General features: G+C 43.1%; 1 protein-coding gene across 15 annotated transcripts in view; it reads left to right on the top strand.

The window, feature by feature from the left end:
• FRYL (FRY like transcription coactivator) overlaps nt 1-26,097 on the top strand; it is a 397,117-nt gene that overhangs the window by 273,383 nt on the left and 97,637 nt on the right. For all 15 annotated transcript variants that reach the window (XR_008445036.1, XR_008445037.1, XM_054029368.1 and 12 more), the window contains 5 exons: nt 4,473-4,732; nt 6,613-6,753; nt 10,307-10,475; nt 13,946-14,030; nt 16,057-16,169. Coding sequence is in view for 13 of the 15 variants with exons in the window: in XM_054029368.1 (XP_053885343.1) it covers nt 4,473-4,732; nt 6,613-6,753; nt 10,307-10,475; nt 13,946-14,030; nt 16,057-16,169 (768 nt within the window). In the remaining 2 variants the exon portion in view is untranslated. The remainder of the gene's footprint in view (nt 1-4,472; nt 4,733-6,612; nt 6,754-10,306; nt 10,476-13,945; nt 14,031-16,056; nt 16,170-26,097) is intronic.

The following is a 26,097-nucleotide window of genomic DNA, read 5'->3' as shown; positions in this document are numbered from 1 at the left end:
TGGCGGCTTGCAAAATTGGCAGGGTTTAAACCCTGGTGACTGAGGCATGCCCCAGCAACAGTACCAGTACCCAGGAACAGGAACTGAAGTGTTTGAAAACACTTAAAAACAAAAAAATTATATCTATAACTAACCAAAACCAAACTACTAAAACAGGTACAAACTATATACAAATAAGAGGAAAAACTTGCACTAGCAAGGAATACATTCTAACAATTGTCATGAGCAGTGAGAAGGAGGGTCAAGGGTGGCGCAGCACCATCATGCAACAGAGGGCACATGAGCCACCCTGACCAGGTACCGCTAAGGGAAAAATCTCCGACAACTGTGCACTGAGTGTGCCCACAACTGAAGTAGAATGGATATATGCAACACATTTGAAGCACAGTAGCTACGGAACAATTAGTAACTGTTTCTTTTTCAACTGATGGTTCTTGTCACCTCCTGAATGAAGTCCATGTCTCACTTATGGATGCGAAAACATCTTTGTGCTGAGACAGAGTTCAAGATCTATCAAACCTGTGTGCTCCTGTATTGCTAAATGGGTGAGAAACTGGACTCTCTCTATCAGACTTGAAACAGCTACCGGCATTCCATATGTCCTGTCAGCGCCAAATCCTGAGCATGTAGTGGTTTGACTTTTTGGATATGTTAGTCATGCAATGATCTGGCATTCCTTCAGTTGTTCATTATATTAAAAAATGGTATTGTGTGCTTTTTGGCCATGTCAACAAGATGGACAAAAACATGCCAGCACACTGCTTTCAAAGTCTCCTCGACACATGAAGAGGTGCACACCTGATTCAACCTGGCACTGCCCACAAGGCTGCCTCAAAGATTCATGAATACACAGGATTGAGCCAGATCTGGAAATTTCGCTACCTGCGTGCAATGCTGTCAACCGTGGTTGCTCTGGCTGGTGCAATGATCCTTAGTAGACTCTGTTTGATGGGCACATTCCTTTGAAGGATTGAGGCCCTGTATAGTGTAGCATTGTTTATTTGTTTTTCTTGTATTCTTAATATATTTTGGGCTACAGCTGAGGCTGGTAATGGAAGTGAGGAGGGTTCTGTTGCTAGATTTTTGTACAGAAGGGGTAGTTCTGCTTTTAATGGCTGAAATCATGAAGTTATAACCTACTCAGTAGAACCGTGTCCTGCAAAGATTTAAGCCTTGCTTGACTTTACACACTGCATTAAATACTGGTCATGCTGAAGTCAATTGTAATTTTGCCATTGACTTCTGTTGGGGTCAGAATTTCACCTTGTGACTTCAAGGACATGCATAAGTCTTTGCAGGATCGGGGCCTTATACAACTTTAAAGACACTTTAAGTAGTTTCTTTTAACCAGACAACTTTTGACATGATCCTTTTGCTTTATAACTGACTATCTTGTCTGTTAGGGCTGGTCCACACTAACCCCCCAGTTCGAACTAAGATACTCAACTTCAGCTATGTGAATAACGTAGCTGAAGTCCAAGTATCTTAGTTCGAACAACAAGGTACTTACCGCGGGTCCCCACGCGGCAGGCAGGCTCCCCCATCGACTCTGCGTACGCCTCTCGCGGAGCAGGAGTACCGGTGTCGACGGCGAGCACTGCCAGGATCGATTTATCGCGTCTAGGCAAGACGCGATAAATTGATCCCAGAAGATCGATTGCTTACCGCCGAACCTGGAGGTAAGTATAGACGTACCCTTAGATTAGGGAATATGAAATATTTAACCCTAATACATTTGATTTTCTGTGTAAGTGGTTTTTTAAATTGATACATAGTTAACTGTTTTTAATAAAGAGAGATTCCATGTATAGACTTCCTTCTTATAATTTGACAATTTAAGTTTTACTTAATATTAAATATGAATGTATCAGTTGATACTACCTGCACTTTCAGCATACCAATTCTGCAATATAATTTTGTTCAGCAAAAGGGCTTATTCAATTGAAATCTGCATCCTTCATTTGGATTATGACGACAAATTTGTTCTCAATTAAATAAAAAATATCTTCAATAATAAGGCTGTCAAGTGATTAAAAAAATTAATCATGTGATTAATCGTACTGCTAAAGAATAATAGGGTACCATTTATTTAAATATTTTTGATGTTTTCTCCATTTTCAAATATATTGATTTCAATTACCACACAAAATACAAAGTATACGGTGCTCAGTTTATATTATTATTTTTATTACAAATATTTGCACAGTTAAAAACAAAAGAAATATTTTTCAATTCAACTAATACAAATAATTTAGTTCAATCTCTTTATCATGAAAGTTGAACTTACAAATGTAGAATTATGTACCAAAAAAAACCTGCATTCAAAAATAATTTTTTTTTTTAAACTTCAGAGCCTATATCTCCACTCAGTCCTACTTCTTGTTCAGCGAATCGCTCAGACAAACAAGTTTGTTTACATTTTCAGGAGATAATGCTCCTCGCTTCTTGTTTACAGTGTCACCTGAAAGTGACAATAGGTGTTGCATGGCATTGTTGTAGCCGGCGTAGCAAGATATTTACATGCCAGATGCGCTAAAGATTCATATGTCCCTTCATGCTTCAACCACCATTCCAGAGGACATGCGTCTGTGCCAATGACAGGTTCTGCTTGATAACGATCCAAAAAAGTGCGGCCCGACACACATTCGTTTTCATCATGTGAGTCAGATGCCACCAGCAAAAAGTTGATTTTCTTTTTTGGTCATTCTGTTCTGTAGTTTCTGCATCGGAGTGTTGCTCTTTTAAGGCTTCTGAAAGCATGCTCCACACCTCATCCCTCTCAGATTTTGGAAGGCACTTCAGATTCTTAAATCTTGGGTTGAGTGCTGTAGCTATCTTTAGATATCCCACATTGGTACCTTCTTTGCATTTTGTCAAATCTGCAGTGACAGTGTTCTTAAAATGAATAACGTACTGAGTCATCATCTGAGACTGCTATAACAGATATATATGGCAGAATGGGGGTAAAACAGAGCAGGAAACATACAATTGTCCCCCAAGAAGCGCAGTCACAAATTTAATTAACACTTTTTTTTTTTTTTTTTTAACGAGCATTCTCAGCATTGTAGCATGTCCTCTGGAATGGTGGCCGAAGCTTGAAGGGGCATACGAATGTTTAGCATATGTGGCATGGAAATACCTTGCAATGCCGGCTATAAAAGTGCCATGCAAATGCCTGTTCTCACTTTCAGGGTGACGTAAATAAGAAGTGGGCAGCATTATGTCCCAGTAACAGTGCGGACTCACCTCTGCGGTGCCTCCTGCTAGTCGTCTCCTGGAATTAGCTCGTTCCGGCTCCGGAGCACTCCGGATCCACCTGTCCTCTGGCCCCCGCGTCCCTCCCTGGACCCCGGTGCCCTTGTATCTGGGGTGCTGCCCCCTAGCCGTAACCCTTCAGCCATAGGGTCTCCCCTCCCCAGGGAACCCCCACCCACTGTCCCCACCTTGCCTCAGTCGTAGGCTACTGCCAGTCATCAATTAGCCCCCGCTCCCTGGGGCAAACTGCAGTATAAGCCACTCATCATAGGCAAGGTTGGGTTTGGACCTGCTGCCTTGGCCTACCCCTGGGCTGCCCTTCTGCTAGGCTGCAGCCTGGAGCTTTCCAGGCTGGAGCTCCCCAGCTCCTCTGCCTTTCCCCAGCCCTGCTCCACTCATGTACCCAGTTTCTAGCTTCCTGCAGCCAGGCCCTTCCCTCTCTGAATGCAGAGAGAGACTGAGTCCTGGCTCCCAGCCTTTATAGGGCCAGCTGGGTCCTGATTGGGGCATGGCCCAGCTGCGGCTGCTTCCCCAATCAGTTCAGGTCTTTCTTTCACAGCCTGCCAGCCCTCTCCCAGGGCTAGTTCCAACCCTATCATGGCTGGAGCGGGTCAACACCCCGCTACAGTTCCGTAAATGTAAACAAACTTGTTTGTCTTAGTGATTGGTTGGACAAAGGAAGTAGGACTGTGTGGACTTGTAGGCTCTAAAGTTTTACATTGTTTTGGTTTTTTGAGTGCAGTTATGTAACAAATAAAAATCTACATTTGTAAGTTGCAGTTTCACCATAAAGAGATTGCATACAGTACTTGTACGAGGTGAATTGAAAAATATTTTTTATATCATTTTTTACAGTGCAAATATTTGTAATAAAAAATAATATGAAGTGAGCACTATACACTTCGTATTCTGTGTTGTAATTGAAATCAATATATTTGAAAATGTAGAAAACATCCAAATATATTAAATAAATTTCAATTGGAATTCTATTGTTTAACAGTGTGATTAAAAATGTGATGAATCATGATTCATTTTTTTATCGCAATTAATTTTTTGAGTTAATTGCAAGAGTTAACTGTGATTAATTGATAGCCCTAATAATAGTATTAATTTATTCTTGTATGAAATACTAAAACTATAAATATACTACCACAGAAACTTTTCTAGTAATATTTATGGATTTGTATTTTATGTATGTATTTATTTTTGAATAACAGAGGTAAGCCAGAGAATTCAAACAGCACGCCCTGCTGGGAGACAGGTGATGCTGCACTATTTGCTACCATGGATGAATAATATTGAGTTGGTAGATTTGAAACCTTTGCCAACAATACGGCATCAAGATGAAGATGAAGAGGATTCTTTAAAAGACAGAGAAATTATGGTAAACAGCAGGCGCTGGCTACGAGGAGAAGGCTGGGGATCACCACAGGCTACTGCTATGGTTTTAAACAATCTGATGTATATGACAGCAAAGGTAAAACCAGTCTTTTGATATTTCTTGTTGTTTGATTCAGAGAACTGTTAAATCCAGAAAGGGAAGAGATGCAGTATAGAGCTACTGATACCAATTAGTGAGCTTTTATTAGTAAGCTGTTTTAGGCAGTATGCAATTCTTCATTAATATGGTTTGTCAGCTTATGCAAAAATTTTCAAAAGCCAGTTCTCCAAATTACTTATGGATCTGGGAGCTACCAAATAGTTTAATGAACATTCTGGGCAATTTTAGGAGAAGCACATGGCATGCTATTGAGCCTATAAAATAATAACAGCTTATTTTTAATAAGAATGTCTTAATGATTACAGGCTTAAAATTGCTGTCCCATAATTTAGATATCTAGATAGATAACTCCCTTGTGTAACTTAAAAAAACAACAACCCAACAAACCTACCTAAAAACTAGTGGTGAGAGAACCTCAAAGGGATTGCTCAGATTGTGTGTATCTTCTGTTTCTTTATTCTTCCTGGATAATTTGTTTGTCATTCTGTTTCTTCCTGCCTCCAAGTAAACAATAGGTTTTCTTTATGTTCTCTCTCCATTTAGTAAACTACATCTTTTTCCCTCCCTCCTTTTGTCCCCTTAGAAACCGAAGTTCTGAGAGTGATGTGGAAGGGTGGGATACGAGAGAGATGGTGGTGGTGTGGGCTAATCCTGTTGCTGGTAGCTGACGGAAAGCTGTCCACTTTCCTTGTCTCATTTATTTTCTGTATCACAGCAGAGAGAAAGGGAGGGAAAGGGTACCTTTGCTCCTCTGCCCAATGGCTCTTAGAGGTGAAAGGCTGGCTTTTTAAATTAAAAAATTCAGGTAGTAAGTAGTTTCTGGGACATTGTGTAGGACTGTCAGTAGCTAGGATGCATTAGTAAAACCTCAGCAGTGGCAGCTAAATCTGGATAGCTGACAAGTATGCATTGCAAACTACAGTAAAAGCTTTGTTATCCAGCGTGTTGGGGGAATGAGGGGTGCCGGTTAGTCAAAAATTCCAGTTAACTAAGTTATATTTACCAACTAAATACCAATTTTCAAAGAATTAGAATACAATAAAATGAAAAAAGTATAAAATAGTATACAGGTACTCACCAGTCCAATAGTACTGTATTACAGAGTGGTTGCTTTCTTGAAGCACTTAGGTGTAAACCTACTGTATAGAAAACTTTTACCTGTAATCATATGACACTACATATCACTATGGGCAGTGCATGGCATACACCCAGATCACTAAAAATACATTTAACAGTAAAACTATACTGAACATAATTTAATCTTTCTTTGATTCAGAAGGTACTTCTGGCTCTTGCAGTGCCTCAGGGTCATCATTATCAATGTCAATTATAACTGTAGATGTAGAAGGTGTAGGAGATTGGGCTGGATCTGTAATGACCCTGTGACTCACCTGGGAGCTGCTTTTTTGAATAAATCCCTGGTATCCGCTTGCTTAGTTGTTTTCTGCCTCTTCTGCATACAAGTAGAGTGTAGAATGTGCAATTGCATAACCACTTGGGCAATATACCAGTCTCGGTTACTAGATTGAAGATTTGTATTGGGAGAGAATAGAAATGCCGGATAATATAGCTTTCTGGTTGATAAAGTGCCGGATAACACAGCTTTTACTGTACATTGTTATTCTTTGCTCACTGTAGTGACCCTGAGAGAATTACTTGTATTTGAGGAATATATTAAAGAGGATGAGCATTCATAGAAGCTTCAGTGTATAGAAATAGATAAAACATAGTAGCTGATCATAAGAGTTTGTTTCCTTTTTCTCAAGCCTATTAAACTTATTCAGTAGAAAATCCTTGCTTGAAGATATTTATATTATTGAACTTTACAAAAGGGATATCTTAATTTTGTTTTCTAGTATGGTGATGAAGTGGCATGGTCAGAGATAGAGAATGTCTGGACTACTCTAGCAGACAGCTGGCCAAAGAATATGAAAATAATTTTGCACTTCTTGATCAGCATTTGTGGAGTGAATAGTGAACCCAGCCTCTTGCCTTATGTAAGTGCTTGATGCTACAGTCTTCCCTCACGTTCTTATTTCTTTAAAATGTTATTTTATGTGTTTAGCAACTCTTCATTGAAGACCACTAAATAGATGAATAGTAACATAAAGGGTCATGCTATCACATTCTAATACAGCATGAGGCCGATGTCATCCCATTGTGTCACAATGTGACAACTCAATGCTGTGACCAGTTCAAATTCAATTTCTCCTATTTTGCAGTCTCTGGCATTGACATGTATTTTCTATTTCAAATTATCTTCCAAAATGCAAATATTCTCCCAATGAGAAGACTTCCCCTTTCTGGTATGGTTGTATTTTTATAAATGAATTCCTCTATTCAGAAATGCATGATGATTTTTAATACTATGTTTCACTCCCTCTTTCTTCTCGTATATTGTTACCGTATTCTATGTTCTTGCACCACCATATAGTTCTGTATCTTTAAAAGAAAACTCTATTTTGACTAGGGATTAAAAAGATAAGAAGTATTTCTCATGACTGATAAATTAATAAATGAATGATGGAATACTGCAAGGGCTGCCTGCAGACCTGTAGAATTGTGGAAACCTTCCAAGGGTGGAAGGGCATAGGAATTATTTGTGGGTGGAGACAAGGGGTTACAGGGTGAGCAGGCCAGTTTTACCAATGGATTTTGAGAGAAGAGCAGCACTGTTCGGTATTTTGTGGAGTAATCAATAACAAGGAATATGGTGCCAATAATTCCTTCCAACTTTTAATGAGGGAATTCCAGCTCAAACACCTCACATCACAACCCAGTATAATTTTATATACATGTGGAACCAAAGCGATGGCAAAATAACCCCCCATGGTACTCTGCATTAGAGAATCCGCAGAGCAATTGTTTGCCACTAACCTCTGAGTTCACACAGAAAAATCAAAATGGAGATACTGAGGAATGACTCCATCCAGTTTCCAGGATCTCTAGATGCCTCAAGATAAATTCAAGATCATTGTTATCTAGGGTTGCCAACTTTCTAATCGCAGAAAACTGAACACCCCTGCCTCACCCCTTCTCTGAGGCCCTGCCCCCAACTCACTCCATCCTCCCTCCTTCCGTCGTTCACTCTCCCCTACCCTTACTCGATCATTTTCACCGGGCTGGGGAAGGAGGTTGGGTGCAGGAAGGGGTGAGGGCTCCAGCTGGGGTGCAGGCTCTGGGGTAGGTCCAGAAATGAGGTGTTCAGGGTGTGGGAGAGGGCTCTGGGCTGAGGCAAGGGTTTGGGGTGTGGGAGGGGGTGAGGGCTCTGGCTGGGGGTGCGGACTCTGGGGTGGGGCTAGGGATGAGGGGTTTGCGGTGGAGGAAGGGGCTCTGGGCTGCAGCCGAGAGGTTCGGAGTGCAGGGAGGGCTCCAGCTGGGGGTGTGGACTCTGGAGTGGGGCTGGGGATGAGGGATTTGGGATGTAGGAGGGGGCTCTGGGCTGGGGCAGGGTGTTGGGGTGCAGGAGATGGTATGGGGTGTGGGCTCCGGGAAGGAGTTTGGCTGTTTGAGGGGGCTCAGGGCTGGGACAGGGGATTAGGGTGTGGGAGGGGATGCAGGGTGTGGGCTCCAGGAGAGAATTTGGATTTGGGAGGGGGCTGAGGGCTGGGGCAGGGAGTTGGGGTGCGAGAGGGTGTGAGGGATGCAGGCTCCGGGCTCCGGCGGCTCCCGGGAAGTGGACGGCATGTCCTTCCCGCTCCTAAGCGGGGGTCGGAGGGCAGAGGGCTCTGTGCACTGCCCCTGTCCATAGGTGCCTCCCCCGCAGCTCCCATTGGCCATGGTTCCCAGCCAATGGGAGCTGCGGAGCTGGTGCTCGGGGTGGGGGCAGTGTCTGGAGCCCCCATGGCTGTCCCTATGCTTAGAAGCCGGAGGGACATGCTGGCTGCTTCCCGGGACCTGCATGGAGCCGGGTAGGAAGCCTGCCAGCCCCACACTAACCGGACTTTTAACAGCCTGGTCACCAGGGTCCCTTTTCAATCCAGTGTTCTGATCGAAAACCAGACACCTGGCTTCTCTAATGTTATCAGAGGTTGCTGAAAAGAGTAAAAGAATGAACGATCATTTTATCCCTAACTAGAATAACTATTGATAGTCTTCTGTTTCTCAGCATTGAGTTCGAAGTACTTTTTTTCTTTATTTATTTCTTAAAGAATATAACTTACAATAATTTACTGAAATAAGACCTCATATAGATCCCACATTGACTTAACATGCAATTAATAATAAAATATTTCTTTTAATTAGTTGTTTAAGATCCTGTTAAAACATACGAAGGACTCAAATATCTTGAGATTTAAACATATGCTGTGTTGCAATATTAGCACTTGAACAAGAAAAGTGGTACAAATAATATAAGTAAAATAAAGTTCACACTGTATCATCATTAAAAGGACGTTGTATAGGGCAAAAGTATAGGTTTATTAAAACGTGATTTTACAAAACTTAATTGAAATGTGTTTCATTGTTTTTTTTAAAAGGTATTTCAATTAAATGATTATTTTTGTTTGGATTTAAATATGTCTCTGCAGCATACACAACAAACATGTGGCTGTAGTAATATACGAGAATCAGAAAGTGAAACTGGATAAAAACAAAAGTGAAACTTTATAAGCTTGCATTTTCGTTGTCCAACTTAAATTAAATGCAAAAAGTAAATAATTACAATCAATGATGAATATTAAAGTCTGTAAAAATTTAAATATTTGCATTTAAATATTAATAATCTAATGTGGGTTTTTTTATAACACTGGTAAGGAATTTTTTTATCTTCATGATATCTCAGTAAGGAATGCTATCTTTGTTTATATTTCTGATGTGACAGATCATAGAATCATAGAATATTAGGGTTGGAAGAGACCTCAGGAGGTCATCTAGTCCAATCCCCTGCTCAAAGCAGGACCAACACCAACTTAAATTATCCCAGCCAGGGCTTTGTCAAGCTAGGCCTTAAAAATCTCTAAGGATGGAGATTCCACCACTTCCCTAGGTAACCCATTCCAGTGCTTCACCACCTTTCTAGTGAAATAGTGTTTCTTAATATCCAACCTAAACCTCCCCCACTGCAACTTGAGACCATTTCTTCTTGTTCTGTCATCTGCCATCACTGAGAACAGCCTAGATACTTATGTCATTATGATTTCTCTTAGAACTAGACTAGATTACATAAATCTTCATATGCAGTAAATAGTATAGGAGTACTTGTGGCACCTTAGAGACTAACAAATTTATTAGAGCATAAGCTTTCATGGACTACAGCCCACTTCTTCGGATGCATATGCATATGCATATCATTCTTCGGATGATATGCATCCGAAGAAGTGGGCTGTAGTCCACGAAAGCTTATGCTCTAATAAATTTGTTAGTCTCTAAGGTGCCACAAGTACTCCTGTTCTTTTTGCGGATACAGACTAACACGGCTGCTACTCTGAAACCAGTAAATACTATGTAGCTAAAGGCAAAGGATTGTGGTGTACAGTTCACCTCCTGTTTTTTCCTCATCTTTAAAAAACATAAATTCAATCTCCCAAATATTTCTGTTTTTAATGACAGGTGAAGAAGGTTATTGTTTACTTGGGTAGAGATAAAACAATGCAACTATTGGAAGAACTGGTGAGTGAACTACAGCTTACAGATCCAGTCAGCTCTGGAGTCACTCATATGGATAATCCACCATATTACCGCATCACTTCCAGTTACAAAATTCCTTCTGTCACTTCAGGTGAGAATTCGTTTGACTAGGCTATTACTGTGTTTTAGTTGTTATTTTCTATTGTTATGAGTTAGAATTGGAAAATTCAAATGCAGTACAGGCACAATAGATTTAATATAAACAAATAAAAAAGCTTTTTTTTTTTTTTTTTAATTTTTGACTTATTGATACCATTAAATGTCAGATTTGCCATTCCTTGTACATACAGAGATCTCGCTAATATTAAAAAATACAAGACTGATCTTAAGTGATTACTGATTTTCACACAGATTCTCTTTGCGTGAACCTATGTGTATGTTTAACCTTGTCTGCACTCAAAACTTGCACTGGTTTAACTAAAGTGAGTTTTTTAAATCGAGTTAGTTAAACTGTTGGGAATTCTTAAATCTATTTAAACAGGTTTATACTGATGTAGTGTAAATTGGTACTTACTGACATAAGCAAAATCTATATATGCCTGTGTAAACTTATTTAAGAGTGTCAAGATAGGAAATTGTGTCGATTTTTAAATAAATAATTAAAAATAATGTTCATTAAACTGGTGCAAGTTCTGTGTGTAGACAAAGGGCTTGGTTTCTACAAATTAAAAAAACAAACAAACCTGAAGACTTAAAAGGACACTTTATTTGCAATGTGCCTCAGTCCTGCAGCTTGCTGAGCCCTCAGGCTCTGATCCAGCAGAACACCTAAGCATCTTATTTTTAAACAAATAAATAGTCTCAATGACTTCATGTACTCTAAGTTAAGAACCTTGTAGGACTGAGCCCATGGATTGCCTGGCGTCCAGTTTTCAACTGGAACGCCCGGTCAAAAAGGGATCCTGGTGGCTCCAGTCAGCACAGCTGACCAGGCCTCTAAAAGTCCGGTTGGTCACAGTGTCCGGCTCCATGTGGCTCCCAGAAGTGGCTGGCATGTCCCTCCGGATCCTAGGTGCAGCGGCAGCCAGGGAGGCTCCACGTGCTGCCCCTGTCTGCAGCGCAGGTGCTGCCCCAAGCACCATCTCCACAGCTCTCATTGTCAGGGAACTGCAGCCAGTGGGAGATGTGGGGGTGGTGCCTGCAGACGGGGGCAGTGTGCAGAGCCCCCTGGCCATCCCTGCACTTAGGAGCCAGAGGGACATGCCTGAGGTAAGCGCTGCCCAGAGCCCGTACCCCTCCCCCACTCCCACAACCGTACCCCAACCCTGAGCCCCCTCCCGCACCCAAACTCCCTCCCAGAGCCCGCACACCCTCCTGCACTCCAAACCCCTTGGCTCCGGCCTGGAACCCCCTTCTGTACCCCCAACCCTACCCTAGTACCTGTACCCCCAGCTGGAGCCCTCACTCCCTGCCACACCCCAACCTCCTGCCCCAACCCAGTGAAAATGAACAAGTAAGTGAAGTTGGGGGAGAGCGAGCAATGGAGGGAGGGGGGGATGGAATGAGTAGGGGTGGGGCCTCGGAGAAGGGGCGGGGCAAGGATGTTCGGTTTTCTGCAGTCAGAAAGTTGGCAACCGTACCCATTGATCTGTGGCAGATTCTCCTAGCTCTGGAACTGTGAAAGACAGCCATAAGGCTGCTTTCTGAAAACGCCCTCACCAGCTCTTTTGCATGGTGTAGGCTTAGGGCATGTCAGCATTGCTGTATCATGCGGTGCTGCAGAGTTTCTAGGCAGCACTGTGGCTAATTGGCAGCCTGGGAAGTCTGTTATAACACAAGCAGCCCCTCCTCCTGCTCTCCCCCCCTCCCCAAATTATGCCTGGGGCCTGTGCAGGCTCTGAACTGCCCAGGCCAGCCACCTTTGCTTCCCTCCCTTTGGGCTGCAAGTTCTGTGCTGTGCTTCTTAGAGTTGCAGCACAGGATCTATCCTTGTCTTCATGTCCATCTATAAAGCATCCCACTTACGTTAGCATTAAACAATAATAAATTATAAGCATTTGTGCAGTAAACTGTAAAAATGTGACGTGCAGGGGGAAGAAACACACTACAAAAATTCAAAGTGCTGATAAACTTCATTATAGGTGGAGTGGCAGAAGCACTTATATTAAAATTGTCTAACACTTTCCGTTACCGCCCACTATTTTATATATTGATTGCAAGTTGGCCTTAAAAAGAAATAGCTAATACTAGCTACAGTACAAAGATAGTATTTTTGCACTCTAATTTCTGGTTTGTTTACATTGTGAATTAACATATGTCAGACCCCCTAAAACCTACATTTTAGACCATTTCTGCATTTGTGGAGGCTACATGTAGCTACACGCTGCACTAAAAGGCGGGCTGTGTCCACATTCACTGGTGTATGGAGCTACACGCTGCAGTGAAAGACTCTGGAAGGGGGCAGCAGTGGGGAGCAGCTTCTCACTGCCAGAGCGTTTCATTGAAGCGAGAAAAGGCTCTGATGAGGGAAGTAGCAGGTAAAGGCTCTGGCAGCTCCCTGCTGCTTGAGCTTTACCTCTCGCTGCCTCCATCCTGCTAGAACATTTTGCTGTGGCGAGGAAAGACTCTGGCAGGGGGGAGCTGCCTGAGTCTTTTCCTGCTACAGTGAAAGGCTCTGGCAGCAGGGAGGCAGTGGACACTACACAGTTAAAAATAGTAGTGTAGTCATGGAGGAGTGTAGAGAGCTGTGTGGTGTATATACCCTAGGTTTCAGGCATCTAGGTCTTTCTACTCGTCTAAGCTATGCCTCACCATCTACACTGCTCTTTATATCCATGCTGACCAGGTGTGCAGTGACTGTACTCTAAACACTGCCGTAAGTGTAGACATACCCTTAGAGATGTGTGGAGTGCAGCATATAGGAAAGGAAGAAATACATATCTAAAACCTTTTACAAAAGATTAACTTTCTACTAAATGCACATCATAAAGACTTGAACACAAATCCTTTATATACACAAACAAACTAAACATATTAGTAAATACTATTTCATAAGCATTAGTGACCTTACTATCAAAAACTTTCAGGATCTCTGTCATAGTGAAAATGTTTGTCTAGAGCAGCCCATATTTTTAAATCTAAATTGTAACCATTGTTTTTTAAATTGATAGTCCTTAATTTATATTTGCACGTATTGTGACAAAGTGTGATGAACACTTAGGTAGTATCTACACCGCAATATAACACGCAAGGTGGGCCCAAGTCAGCTGACTTGGGCTTATGGGGCTATAAAATTACAGTGTAGATGTTCAGGGTTGGACTGGAGCCCTGAGACACCCAAAGAGTCCCAGAGCCTGGGCTCCAGCCATAGCACAAACATCTACACTGTTATGTTATAGCCCCACAGCCAGCCACCAACCCCTCCAGGCCTGAGTCAGCCGACCCAGGCCAACCGTGGGTGTCTTTTTGCGATATAAATGTATCCCTATGGCTCTTGTACAGTACTACTTTAGTACAAAGAAAATATAGATCCAGGATTTTCAGATAAATTCATACATTGCGTAAACTTTTCAATATTTTTACCTATCCTAAGTTATTTTTCTCTTTGTCCTTAATTTACAGGTACCACTTCCAGTAGCAATACAATGGTTGCTCCTACAGATGGCAATCTTGACAATAAGCATACAAAAGATAGTATTGAAGAGAAGTAAGTATCTCCTCAAAGAGCAACAGTACTGAGTTCTTGACTACTTATAACCAATGCAAATAACTACAGTCTGATCGATTTCTTAGTTTACACTATATTATTGTTGCAGCCAATCAGATTACATATTCAAATCTCTGTTTCCTGATTGATTTATTAGGAACCAACAATACATCTATTTCTTGATCTCTAATTTACTCTTCCAGATTTGTGGATCCTCCCTGTGTGGCCCTCCTAGTTCAATCTATCTGAGCTATAAAAACAGACCTGCTATAGTATCAGCCCCATAGGATTTGTGGGGCTTTTTGTTTGTTCTTAAAGGTTTTCCTACATGGGGAAATTTACCAGCAGAACTTATATGTAAAGAATTTCTCCAGTATAACTCCCCATGTTGACACTGTTATTCCACTATAAAAGTGCCTTTTTCTGATTTAGTTTTTGTCACTTTGAAAACGGTATCAGCTAAAGCGGAAAAGGGCATTCTTACTCTGGAATAAGAGTGTCCATGCAGAGTTTTATACTGGTATTACTACATTCTTATCCTTATGCTGGTAAACTTTCCGAAGCAGACAAGTTCCATGTTATAACAAAACAAAACAAAATGTTAGGTCTAATGGACAGGACTTGTCTGGAGGGCAGTTTGCCTCGAGCCCCCTGTTTGAGAGGGTCCCCAAATAGAGTGGTGCTGCGACACCACACTCCAGGTCACAATGCTATTGAAGTTTTGCCCACCAACCCCTTGTCCCCAGTCATGACAGGAGGGGCAAGAGGGCCGCACCTGAGTGGTGCTGTGATCCCATCAGATCGTAACAACCAGAGCAGGGAGCTGGGTCAAGCCCTGTGAGACAGGAGCTGCTGTTACGGGGTGAATGTGGGACAGGCTCATTCTCCAACTGTCCCCCAGCCCTCCCCTCAGTGTTTGTTTTTGTATCCTTGGTAGGGGGCCTCAGTTTCAGATTTTGCCCTGGATCCCCAGAATCCTCTGTGTGGCTCTGCTAAAGGAGAGCTCTCCAGATATTTTTGTTGAAGGCATTCTGTGCAAGATTCTGAACTTTGCTTCTAAGAGATGTAACACAGAACTTGCAGCCCAGGAGGATGGGCAGCTCAAGTGGCTTTTAGCCAGCTTTGCATCTTCCCAGGCTTCAGCTATTCTTGGGGCTGGAGAGCACTCCAGCTAAGATAGACAGTGCTGGAGGCCTGTCTGAGTTCCAGCAATCTCTCTGGGCTGACTTTAGAGCTGCATCATTGTCCAGACTCTCTGCATGTGTGCATGCTTCAACCACATTCATAATACACACCTTTTACACCCAGGCTTGCAAGTGGGGTGGGAGGGTCTTTAGGAAGCAGTCATGTAGCTATCTTCCACGGTCCTTGTGCTAGGGGAATCCTGTACTGTTTGAAAAAGAGGTTTTTAAGGCTCATTTATGCTGCTCTGACCATTTTCTACAGCAAAAAGGGGCCAGAGTGGGGGTTGAGGATCTCATCCTGTGAATATTTGTGTCAATTCATATATTGACTTTATGTTTTGGTGAATGATAAGATCAACTTGAGTGTAAGCTCCTTTGGGGTAAGAATCACTCTTATGTTTGTAAAATGCCTAACACACAAGCTCTTAATAATTATTCTGTTTCTTTTTGAGATAACTATTAACCTCAGTTTCAGTGACTATTTACCTCTCTATCATGTTTTACTACAAAATATTATGTACTGTGAATGTGTTATATAATATGTACATAAACATTGTATTCAGCTAGATATTAATGCAGGTGTTTTAAAGAAATAGATTGTCTCATTGAGATACCTGAAGTGGAAGTGATACATTGGAAAGTGCTCCTGACTGATTTAATAGAGGGTGATTGGTTAATTTAGATACCATATCACAAAACTTTATAATTGTCTTTGTAATATAAATTATTTTGCATAATACATAGTTACATTGAAAAGAAACCCTCGTGTAAAGCACTGAATTGCTATAACATTTTACCACAAAACACACCTGTTACTAACACTCATGTATTCATTTGTTCAGCTATGTGCATCTAGATATCTACAGTGGGTTGAATAGTAATTTGAACCGCCAACACCACAGGCTAGAATCTCGCTACAGCAGCAGCTCTGGAGGATCATACGAAGAGGAAAAAAGTAATATATTTTTTTAAAATATTTGAGTGAATATAGCCTAGAATTTTCACAAATATTAAAAATTGTTGGGTAAAGATTATAGGACAAATTCACATACATTCAGAGAGCGTGACCAGGGACTCTAGGGAACAAGAGATGAGGCAGGCTGCTTTCTCATGCATACAGCCCAAAAGAGCTTTCCCCCATCCTTTAGCCCTAATCTCCCAGTCCTAAGTTTGCTGCTGAAGTTGCAACTAATAGACACTCACTTTCCACAGCAGGATGCAGGACAGGATGGGGAACCAGACGTTGTAGTGCTTTCTTCTCCTCTTATTCTCCAAAGTGGGCTGTGATCAGCAGTTTTTGGTGTGTCCTCTTCCCAATTCCTCTCCACCTCCTTCTCAAATAGCCACCAATCAGCAAAGGAAGGTGTGGTATCCCAGTGACTTGAAGGCCACTCAGGTTTAAATGCAAACAAGAACAAACTTTATTCCAGGGCTCCTCCTGGCACCCCCTCACGGTTTCTCTTCCTCGTGATGCTCCCTGGAGCCTTTCTTGTTCCTTTTCCTGGCTCTGCTTCCTGGTATCTTAAAGGAGCCATGCCCAATAAACAGCCATTCCCAAATACCACATTTTCCACCTCCAAACTGGTTTTTTTTGTACAACCATACAGTAACAAATTATACAGTTTAAACCTTCAAAATGCCAGTAATTCATTTGGATGTTACACCACAAAGACGTTCAGCCAACACGGGGGCCCACAGGAGCGTAAAGGTCTATGCATCACTCTTGGGACACCAACAGCTGGCAGATGCAGGGTTGAAAGTGAAATTGGAGCCTCTGGGTTTGTCTTCACATACAGCATTGCAGTAGCATAGCTACACCAGTGCAGCTGCCTCACTGTAGCGTTTTAGTGAAGATGCTACTACAGTGATGGGAGAGCTTCTCCTGTTGGTATAGTTAATTCACCTCCCTGAGAGGAGGTAGCTATGTTGAAGGGAGAAGCTCTCCTGTTGACATAGTGCTGTCTACTCTGGGAGTTAGTTCAGTATAACTACATTGCTCAGGGGTGTGGATTGCGTTACACAGTTATACTGATATAAGTCTAGTGTAGACCTAGCCTGTGTTGGGGCAGGCAGTACCCCTTCAGCTGCAGATGGTGCAGTGGGGATTTCCACACCCCCTACCCTGTGATGGGCTCCTGTACATGCACTAAATTACTGATATACCAGTGGGACCCATCATGCAAGTCTTGTGTTACCACTCCTAGACACTGCATAGCCTGCAACAGAATTGAAAGCTGTGATCCAAACTTGGACCCCCTGCATAGTCTGTGTACACATACCCATTGCCCCACCACCAGGGTCTTCACCCTAGCCCTCTGTGTGTCATCTGTGTAACCTTTGTAGCATGCCTGCTGCTTCTGTATGTGGTTGTGAACCTCCTGTGGATCTTTAAAATGGGGCTTAATAAGTAATGATAAGTACAACTCTCACCCCAGCATCAGGAAAGGTGGGGACTGACTTACTGATCTCTGGGAAACAGCCCAGTAATGCTGTAATACTGGGTGGAGAGCTTGCAGAAAGGGAAAACCGTGGGTCAGATGAGCCCAAAATTCATTCTTCAACGTGAGATTAAATCTCTCTATACCCCCATTAGCCTGAGGATGGTACCTGGGACTACAGATACACCAGATCTCTTTATCTGCTAGGAATTGAGTGAAACAAGGAGAAACAAACTGCAGTCTGTTATCAGTAATTATCATTCAGGGATAATCCCACCTAAAGAACCACTCCTCCAGCTGATCACAGACTACTTGTGATGGTACTAGGCTGCTAGCTGCTACCTCTGACCATTTGGAAAAAGATTCTAAGCTACTAATAGAAACCACTGATACTGTGGGGTGGGAATTATTTCTCCACATAAGGCTAGCTGTGGACTGTCACAGCCCAGGTGGCAGCAGGGTAGGAATCAGTGGTACACTGGCTTGCTTATAGGATTTACCACTAAGGCCAGGTCTACACTAACCCCCTAATTCGAACTAAGGTACGCAACTTCAGCTACGTGAATAACGTAGCTGAAGTTCGAAGTACCTTAGTTCGAACTTACCTTGGTCCACACTCGGCAGGCAGGCTCCCCCGTTGACTCCGCGGTACTCCTCTCGCCGAGCTGGAGTACCGCAGTCGACGGCGAGCACTTCCGGGTTCGACTTATCGCGTCCAGACAAGACGCGATAAGTCGAACCCAGAAGTTCGATCGCTCGCCGCCGAACTACCGGGTAAGTGTAGACTAGGGCTAAGTAAATGTGGTTCACAATTTCTGAACAACTCTTCAATGTGACTATCAATTCCTGATCACTATACCTCTGTGCAACACCTCTGCCTCATATGTACCATCCCAAGGTGCCTTTTGTGGGCAATGGCCAGCATTTCTGTCCGCATAGCCTCTGGAAATTCCACCTATGAGTCCCAAAGTAGATCTTGATCACCCCATGATGACAATTCAAGTCTCACATGAAAATAATCCCCTGATAATCTGAAATAGTTTTTGGCCAATCCTGAAAAACACATTTGAGAACTTTCTTGTAACTAGAGCTGTCCCTTGGGATGGTGAATCGGGGTGACCTCCCCGGACCCACGCTTTGGGGGGCCCTGCTCTTAGATAAAATTGTGAGGAGGCGGGTGGGGAGGGGAGGCGGGAGGTGGACAGGCAAGCGGGGTGAGGAAGTGAACAGGGAGGTGAGTGGCAGGTGGGTGGGTGGGCGAGGAGGAGCCCCCCTGCTAGAACCTCCCCTCTCCCCAGTGTCTCTTGACTGCCGGAGGGCTCCACTGATCAGCGCCTCCCCCTCCCTCTCAACACCTACCAACTACAGCAGATCAAATGTTTTGCGGTGTCAGGAGGCACTGGGGGGGAGGGGAGAGGATCAAGGGCACAGCGTGCTCAGGGGATGGGGCGGAACTGTGTGGGAAGAGGCGGGGCGGGGGCAGAGTGGGGGTGGGAAGAAGCAGGGCAGGGTTGGCGGTTGGGGGAAGTGGTGGAGTGGGGGCGGGACGTGGGCAGAACCAGGGGGAGCACCCCCCATCAGATTAGAAACTCAGCACCTATGTCCCGGGCCCCGCACCACCCTAGGGACAGCCCTGCTTGTAACAGTACATCCTGGGGCAGTGTCTCTAACAAGGATTTGGGAGTGGCAAGAGAGAGATCAGTCAAGGCATTGTTATGCCCTTCCTGGCTCATAATTTCACTTTCTATGGATTTAACAGGTGATCATAAGTAGTCTTCCTTCTTTCTTTTTTGCAACAAAAAGGTTTAACATCCAAAGCAAAGTTGGTCACTTCTATAATGGCCTTGAGCAAGTGAGAAATCTCTGTGGCTACGACATCCTTTAACACCCAGGGAGGTCTGCAGAATGGCTGTATAATTGGGGAGGCCAGTGGATGATGCTCCACTGGCAACATCCGTATCCATGGACGATGCTCATAGCTATGGCAACATCCGTGTCCAGAAGAAACCTTGGGGAGTACATCTCTCCAGTCATCCTCCACAAGGCGGATTTCTGTGTTTTTTTGAGTCTAATACTTTAAAGCCCAGTGCCCAGAACAGATCCAGCCCAAGAAGGTTGGCTTTAAAATGGAAATGCTCCCACTTCTTATTGACAATATATCATGGGGAGAACCACCATCCTCAGCAAAGTGATTTTCACATTGTCATATCCAAATAGTGAGGACTGTACTGGCTGCAAGGTGAAATAGGCAAAATATCTATGATATATGGTGTAGTTTGAGTGAAACTCATACTCCAGTGCTCATGCTCAGCAGTATCTCCACATCCACTAAATGGCAGAGGCAGCTTTTAAAACTGTCCGGCTCCATGATCCCCTAAGGGATGCAATCTTCCTTCCTCCCCGGTCATCCATATAAGTGACGGCTGGGGTAGAACAACACCATCTGGCAAAAAGGTTAAGTTTTCCACATTGTCGACCCATTTGTCCCTGAGCTGGACACTCCCGGTTACACAGTTACTTGAACCCTTGTCAGTATGCTGTACTAGGATAACTACAGTGGTGGATGCCCCCAAAGAAGAAGAACCTAGAGGAGTGTGGGTCTGGGAAAGGGAATGAGCCTCTTGAATTGCAAGTTCAAATTGATAGCCAGTCTCTACTGCTCCGTGAAGTGTCAGGGAATCTGTTTCCATAAGGAGGTGCTCCCATAAGTGTAGGTATGAAATCCGCTCCATAAACCAATCCCGAATTATCTCATCAGTTAGGGTTGCAAATTTGCATGTTAACTGCCACTTCCTGGAAGCTAGCTACAAACAGCAGACTGATTCTGTGAAGAGTTTGACTGGCCACAGAAATTTAATACGATTGAGCATAGCATAGGATGTGGAGTGAAGGTGTGCTGCTAATGCCATTACTGCCTTCTGATACGATGTGTATGTCTCCAGAGTGAAGATCAGAAAGCTTTGGTACCTAGTGAATGGAGTAGAAATGCGAGTTTCAGGTGCTGCTTCCAGACCAACCACCATCAAGTACACTTTGAATGCTGCGATCCATCTGGTCCACAGCAAGGGTGGGTCCCCTAGTAGCATCAGAATTTGGGCAGGTATGGTCACAGAGGCTGGGGATTGTATGGTAGCTGGGAGCACAGTTGGTCCAACATCCCCATTGCCACTGTGGTCCCCAGTAACTTGGAAGACCACTCAGGTTTAAATACAAACAAGAACAAACTTTATTCCAGTGGTCTTGCTGGCACCCCTTCTAGGTTCACTTCCTCATGACCCCCACTTGGGTCCCTCCTGTTCCTACTCTTGGCTCCACTTCCTGATTCCTTAAAGGAGCCACACCTCATAAACAGCCATTCCCAAATACAACAGAAGGGACTTAATAGAGGTGAGAAGCCAAACTGGGGAGCAGTGAAAAAATCTGGGGCAGATTGCTATTGGAGAGAGAAAAAGAAGGAACATGGGATGAGTTGGGGGGGGGGGGAAGAGGATGAATAGAAGTAAAAAAAAACTGAAAATAAAAAGGAAAGGGAAAAATGTGAATTGAATACAGAGAGAGGGTTTCAGAGAAAAGTAGATGGAAACATTAATTGAAAATTGTAGAAAATTTAGACTGAGGAAAAACAAAGGCATGAAAAAATGTGAACATAAAAGCGAAGGAATGATAGAAGGAAAAAACATTAGGGATCTAGTATTGTTCATTTATCTATATATGTATTTATTTGTTTTAAAAGGTTGTTTTAATCATTGATTTAGATTTATGATAGGTTGGCTCTTTCCTGTTTAAAAAGCAGGAAAGGGATGAAAATCCCTTCTCCAAGCCCAGCCCCTTTGCATGCTTGCTATGGAGTGTGGGCACACCATCTGTGACTGATTTTATATCCCCCCAAAAGTAATGGTTTCTGCCCTGAAGTGCTTACTAATTTAAATAATTATGACAACATTACGGAAGACCAAACAGAGGCAGGAGATGGGTACGATGTGAACAAAGGTCACAAATTCAAAATCCTAAGCTATTTTAGGGGTACTGCATCCTTTTTGGCGGGGGGGGAGGGGGGCGTGTAATATCTTTGGTTCCTACCTGTATTAAAAAGTGTTTCTTTCTGTTCACCAGCATTACTGAACCTTTCTGTGGGATAATTTTCTGTTTGATTACTGGACCTATGGCATCTTCAATCCTTACTTATTTGCCTATTGATTTAAAGTTTATGCATCATTTTATTAGATTCTTTAATTTTTGTCTGAAGTCCCTGCCCCGGCAAGGTATACTTTAACCCACAATCTCCCATCCTCCTTCAACAATAACCCCCTTTCCTCATCCTCCCTGCAAATGCCAACCCTGGCTATTTTGTGACTTCTCTGTACCCTGCCTATCCTTGCAAATCATAATGTTCATCTACTTCGTCATTTATCTCCCAGATCCTAAATTCAAATTGATGCTTCTTGGTACTGTGTACAAATGATGGAGCAGCATTTTAATGTTCGTGGGTTTCATTTTGATTTCATCTGTGGCTATACCACTTTTAAACTACATAGCTCATTATGAATGTGTAGCAGGGTGCTGGTGCAAAAGCACCTAATTACCCCTGCTCAGCCAGCTCCAATCAAGAGAAATAGATTGGGGCTGGTGAAACAGACCTGATGCCTGGCCTGGGGATTGGCTCCACCGGCGGGCCTGACAAGTCAGCAGTTATAAGGGCTGGGAGCCAGAAGAAAAGCCCAGCCAGGGAAAGGTCAGGCTTCTAGCTGTGAGCTGACTGCAGGAAAAGAGGGAACTAACCCTGTAAGCCTTGTATATAGCTCAACACTGGTGGTGGGAGAACTATGTGTGTGTAAATAAAGTCATAGGTGCTGCATAACTGGAAGTCTCTCTGCTTTATTGGGACAGCCAGCGGGCTCTGGAAGAGGGGCGTGACAGAGAACCTGTCACAGAATAGTAAACCAAGGGATATTTAATGTGCAGTTATTATTTTGTTGATGGAATGTGAATTAGAAGTTGAAAGCAATGAAGAAAAACCAGTATTTTAAAGGTAAAATTTAAGGAGTGCTTTGCTCATTGCCATACCTTATTTTCACTTTTTTTTTTTTTTTTTTAACTAAAAAGTAACCTGCCTACATTCACTGCATCAGTTGCAAAAACAACTGAGACTCTTGGAAGCAAGGGGGAAATTCAGCATACCTCACCACAGGTGCACAAGTTCCCAAATACCATAGAAATGGCAGGTTCCCTCTGCAAACGTGTGGGAAGGGACACAGAGAACATGCAGAACCACACTGCTCTGCCTGCCATGGAAGAGAAGAGAGCATTTGCATCTTGTTCGTGGAGTGGTAGGAAAATGGCTAGCTGAACAGCAAAATGTGTGTATTCATTGGCTTAGTACAGGGTGCTCAGAAGGCTGGATCTGCCATTTATAGCTAATGGACGGTTGTAGTAGCGGAAATGATCGAGCTACCTCCACCTCACCTACAGTTAAGATACAGAGTTCCATCAAACCCAAGTCCTCAGGCTTCACTAATGGACATGATTTTTTCCTGCTTTTATCAGCCTTAATATCAGGACAGTTATTTTAGTGTGATTCAATGCTATGCTATCTTCACCACTGTCATATTCCTTCCAGCTTTCAGGTCTCCCAGAGACAGAATCTAAGTTACTGTTCTTCAAGTATGTGTCAAAGTGGATCCCACTGTAAATATGCATGCAGCTCGTGCATGCAAGATCAGATTCTTTTAAATAGCAGTGTCCGTAGGGGCCATGCATGCATCCAGAGCAGCCATGACCCTTCTTTAGTTCCCTCTTACGTTTGTGACAGCAAGACAAAACCTAGCGAACATCCAACCACTATTTTTCTTAGATACTTTAAAATGTTAAAAAGAAAGCTTCATCTTCACCTTCCCATTGAATTGGACATTCAAAAGAGAAAAGAAGAAGGGGGGGGGGGAGAAACTGCCTGTGTTTCCTCTGTACAGGGGGGTGAAGTGTTATACTTTTGGCAAACTAAACCTTCAGGGTTCGTACCCTGCCCATCCTGTGACACACTGATCCCTATCTAGGATGGACACAGGTGATGTTTCTTTTACCCAGGGAAGAGCTACACCCTAGATAGATGCTCTGTGTTCAAGTTCTTTTCCTTCAGGACCTGCAAATAATCCCAGAACTCTTGGCTTGAGGCATATCTGCTAGAGAAGTGCCTGCAGGTCTGTTCATACCCAAAGGTGACAGTCGCTAGCAGAGCAAGGCTGGAAAGCCAGCATCAGCCAGCACTCCCTTGAGCACACATCATACCTGCAGATCAGGCAGTGGAAAGAAGGTGAAGAGAGCATTGGCAGAGCCAGCACCACTGACTTCAGTGACAACTACTTCATCATTGGCAAAGTCCTTAGCATCATAAACCTCAGATCAGACCAACTCAGTACCGATGGCCCTGGCATTTGCTTCAGCTGCCCCAGCATCAGCATCTGTGTCCACACATAGAAGTGATGCTCAATCATTGAGCTGGACAGAGCCCAAATATAGCTCCAAACATGAAGGGAAGTCCTAGAAGGATGTAACAAAACAACACTTCTCAAAGAACTCCTCCAAGTCCTCAATCAGACCAAGAATGGCACAGAGAATGAGACCCACTGCTAACCTTGGTGCTGACTTCCTGGGGGTATCCACAATGGAGTCTAGCAAGAACCCAAAATACATCTGGGAGGAATCTGTATCATTTCTGGAGACATTTTTCCTGTGTCTACTGGAATTGGCCCTGGAACCATATCACCCTACAGCACCACCATTTGAAGAGGGAGATATACTCCTCCTCACTGTCACCAGTGTACTTTTCTCTCCAGCATCAAACAAAGATCCCTCTCCTCTACCTTTAAAAATTGACCCCAAGAAAATTATTAGGGAGTCCTTATTCAGCCCTCCATCCCAGATGGGGAATGTGAGTGGCACTGGGCCGGCCCCAACCAAGCCAATACCCATATGGCACACCACCTTAGTTGAATTGGCCTTATAGGGGACTGTCATCTCACATGTCCAGAAGCAGATCCCCCTCTCATGCTTCCAGAAAAAGGAAGAGATCCCATGCCCTGGTGGCATCATTAGCCAGGCTGTCTACACTTGAACTGAACGTGATCAGCTAGGAGCAAGAAAAGGCAGAAGGACTACAGCAACCTCCATCTCCACCAAAAAAGTCATCCTCATCAACAGATGAAGTAGTGACATCAGCTGCCGCACTGGCAATTGATAACTTCAAAACTTTTCAGGACCTCTGGTCTCATATTGTGGAATCAACAGATGCTGATACTACATTTATGCCAGAGAAGGCTCATTAACTCTTTTTGATATTTGAGTGCCACAACACCAGCCAGAATTTCCCTCCCCATTGAGAGGATCCTGGAACCCACCAAAGGATAGCGAGAAGCCCCAATAACTCTTTTTCCAATTTATAAATGAGTGGAGAAGAGATATCAGGTGCCTCCCAAAAGGCTTTGAATGCTTCTACACCCATCCAAACCCAGGGTCTCTGGTTGTTCAGCAGCTCAGGAAAAATCGAAGTCCACAAAAGGTGCACTTAAGAACAAAGATTCAAAAAAGTTGGACCTTTCTGGATGCAAGTCATATTCATCAACCTCAATGGAACTTCGGGTGGCCAACTACTTGTGACCTAAGAACCCCTCAATGCCAACTGCTAAGGAGGTTACAAGAATGTCCTGATACTAATATATACATTCTGGTTCACCAAAGAATATTGAGTGAGATTTTATATGAAAGCCAAGATATCGCTGGTCATTAATATTGTAAAATGTATGTACAGGTATTGAATAAAGAGTTATGCATGTACACTAAAAATATGTTCCTAAAGTCTGTATCAAGGCAGAGTTGACAAACCGGTTTCTGCCTGACAAAAGATGTTTATTCACCTGTCTCTTGGTCCACATGTAAATTAAGCATATAAGCCAACCCAGTGGAATCCCTATTTGAAGTCAACAGTGGGGTGTGAAATCAAAAGGGAAGCAGCTCACCAGAGAATAAGTTATAGGAGGAAGGAGTGTTATCCTAACTCTGCGGTACAGACAGTGAACTTTGGGGAATTTAATCAGAAGGCAAGGAAAGGAAAACACCCATTAATCCTCTACCTACAAAGTAAATTGGGCAGTGCAATTACATTCATGAAACAGGATCTCAAGCAGGCTTGGTTGAAACGCTGCCAAGGACATTTGGGGTGAGATACACTTTAGGATGGAAGTTGGCCTGTTAAGTCTCTAGAAATTGATTTTTTTAAAATAGAAACCAAAAGGGTTACATATTATTCTTTCTTACTATCTCTTGAATCTTGAACCTTTGACACTAATCTTTTTGTTTTCACTATAAATATATCTCAGTACTGAGGTATTATACAAGCAGCTGATTCTGAGTTGAATCATTCAAGCTGGTGTGTACATTGTTCCCTTGGGGACT

Source organism: Malaclemys terrapin, chromosome 5 (genome assembly GCF_027887155.1).
Source record: "Malaclemys terrapin pileata isolate rMalTer1 chromosome 5, rMalTer1.hap1, whole genome shotgun sequence".
Classification (NCBI taxonomy): domain Eukaryota; kingdom Metazoa; phylum Chordata; order Testudines; family Emydidae; genus Malaclemys; species Malaclemys terrapin.
Note: the sequence above shows the minus strand (reverse complement) of the source record. Positions and strands in the feature narration are given on the sequence as shown.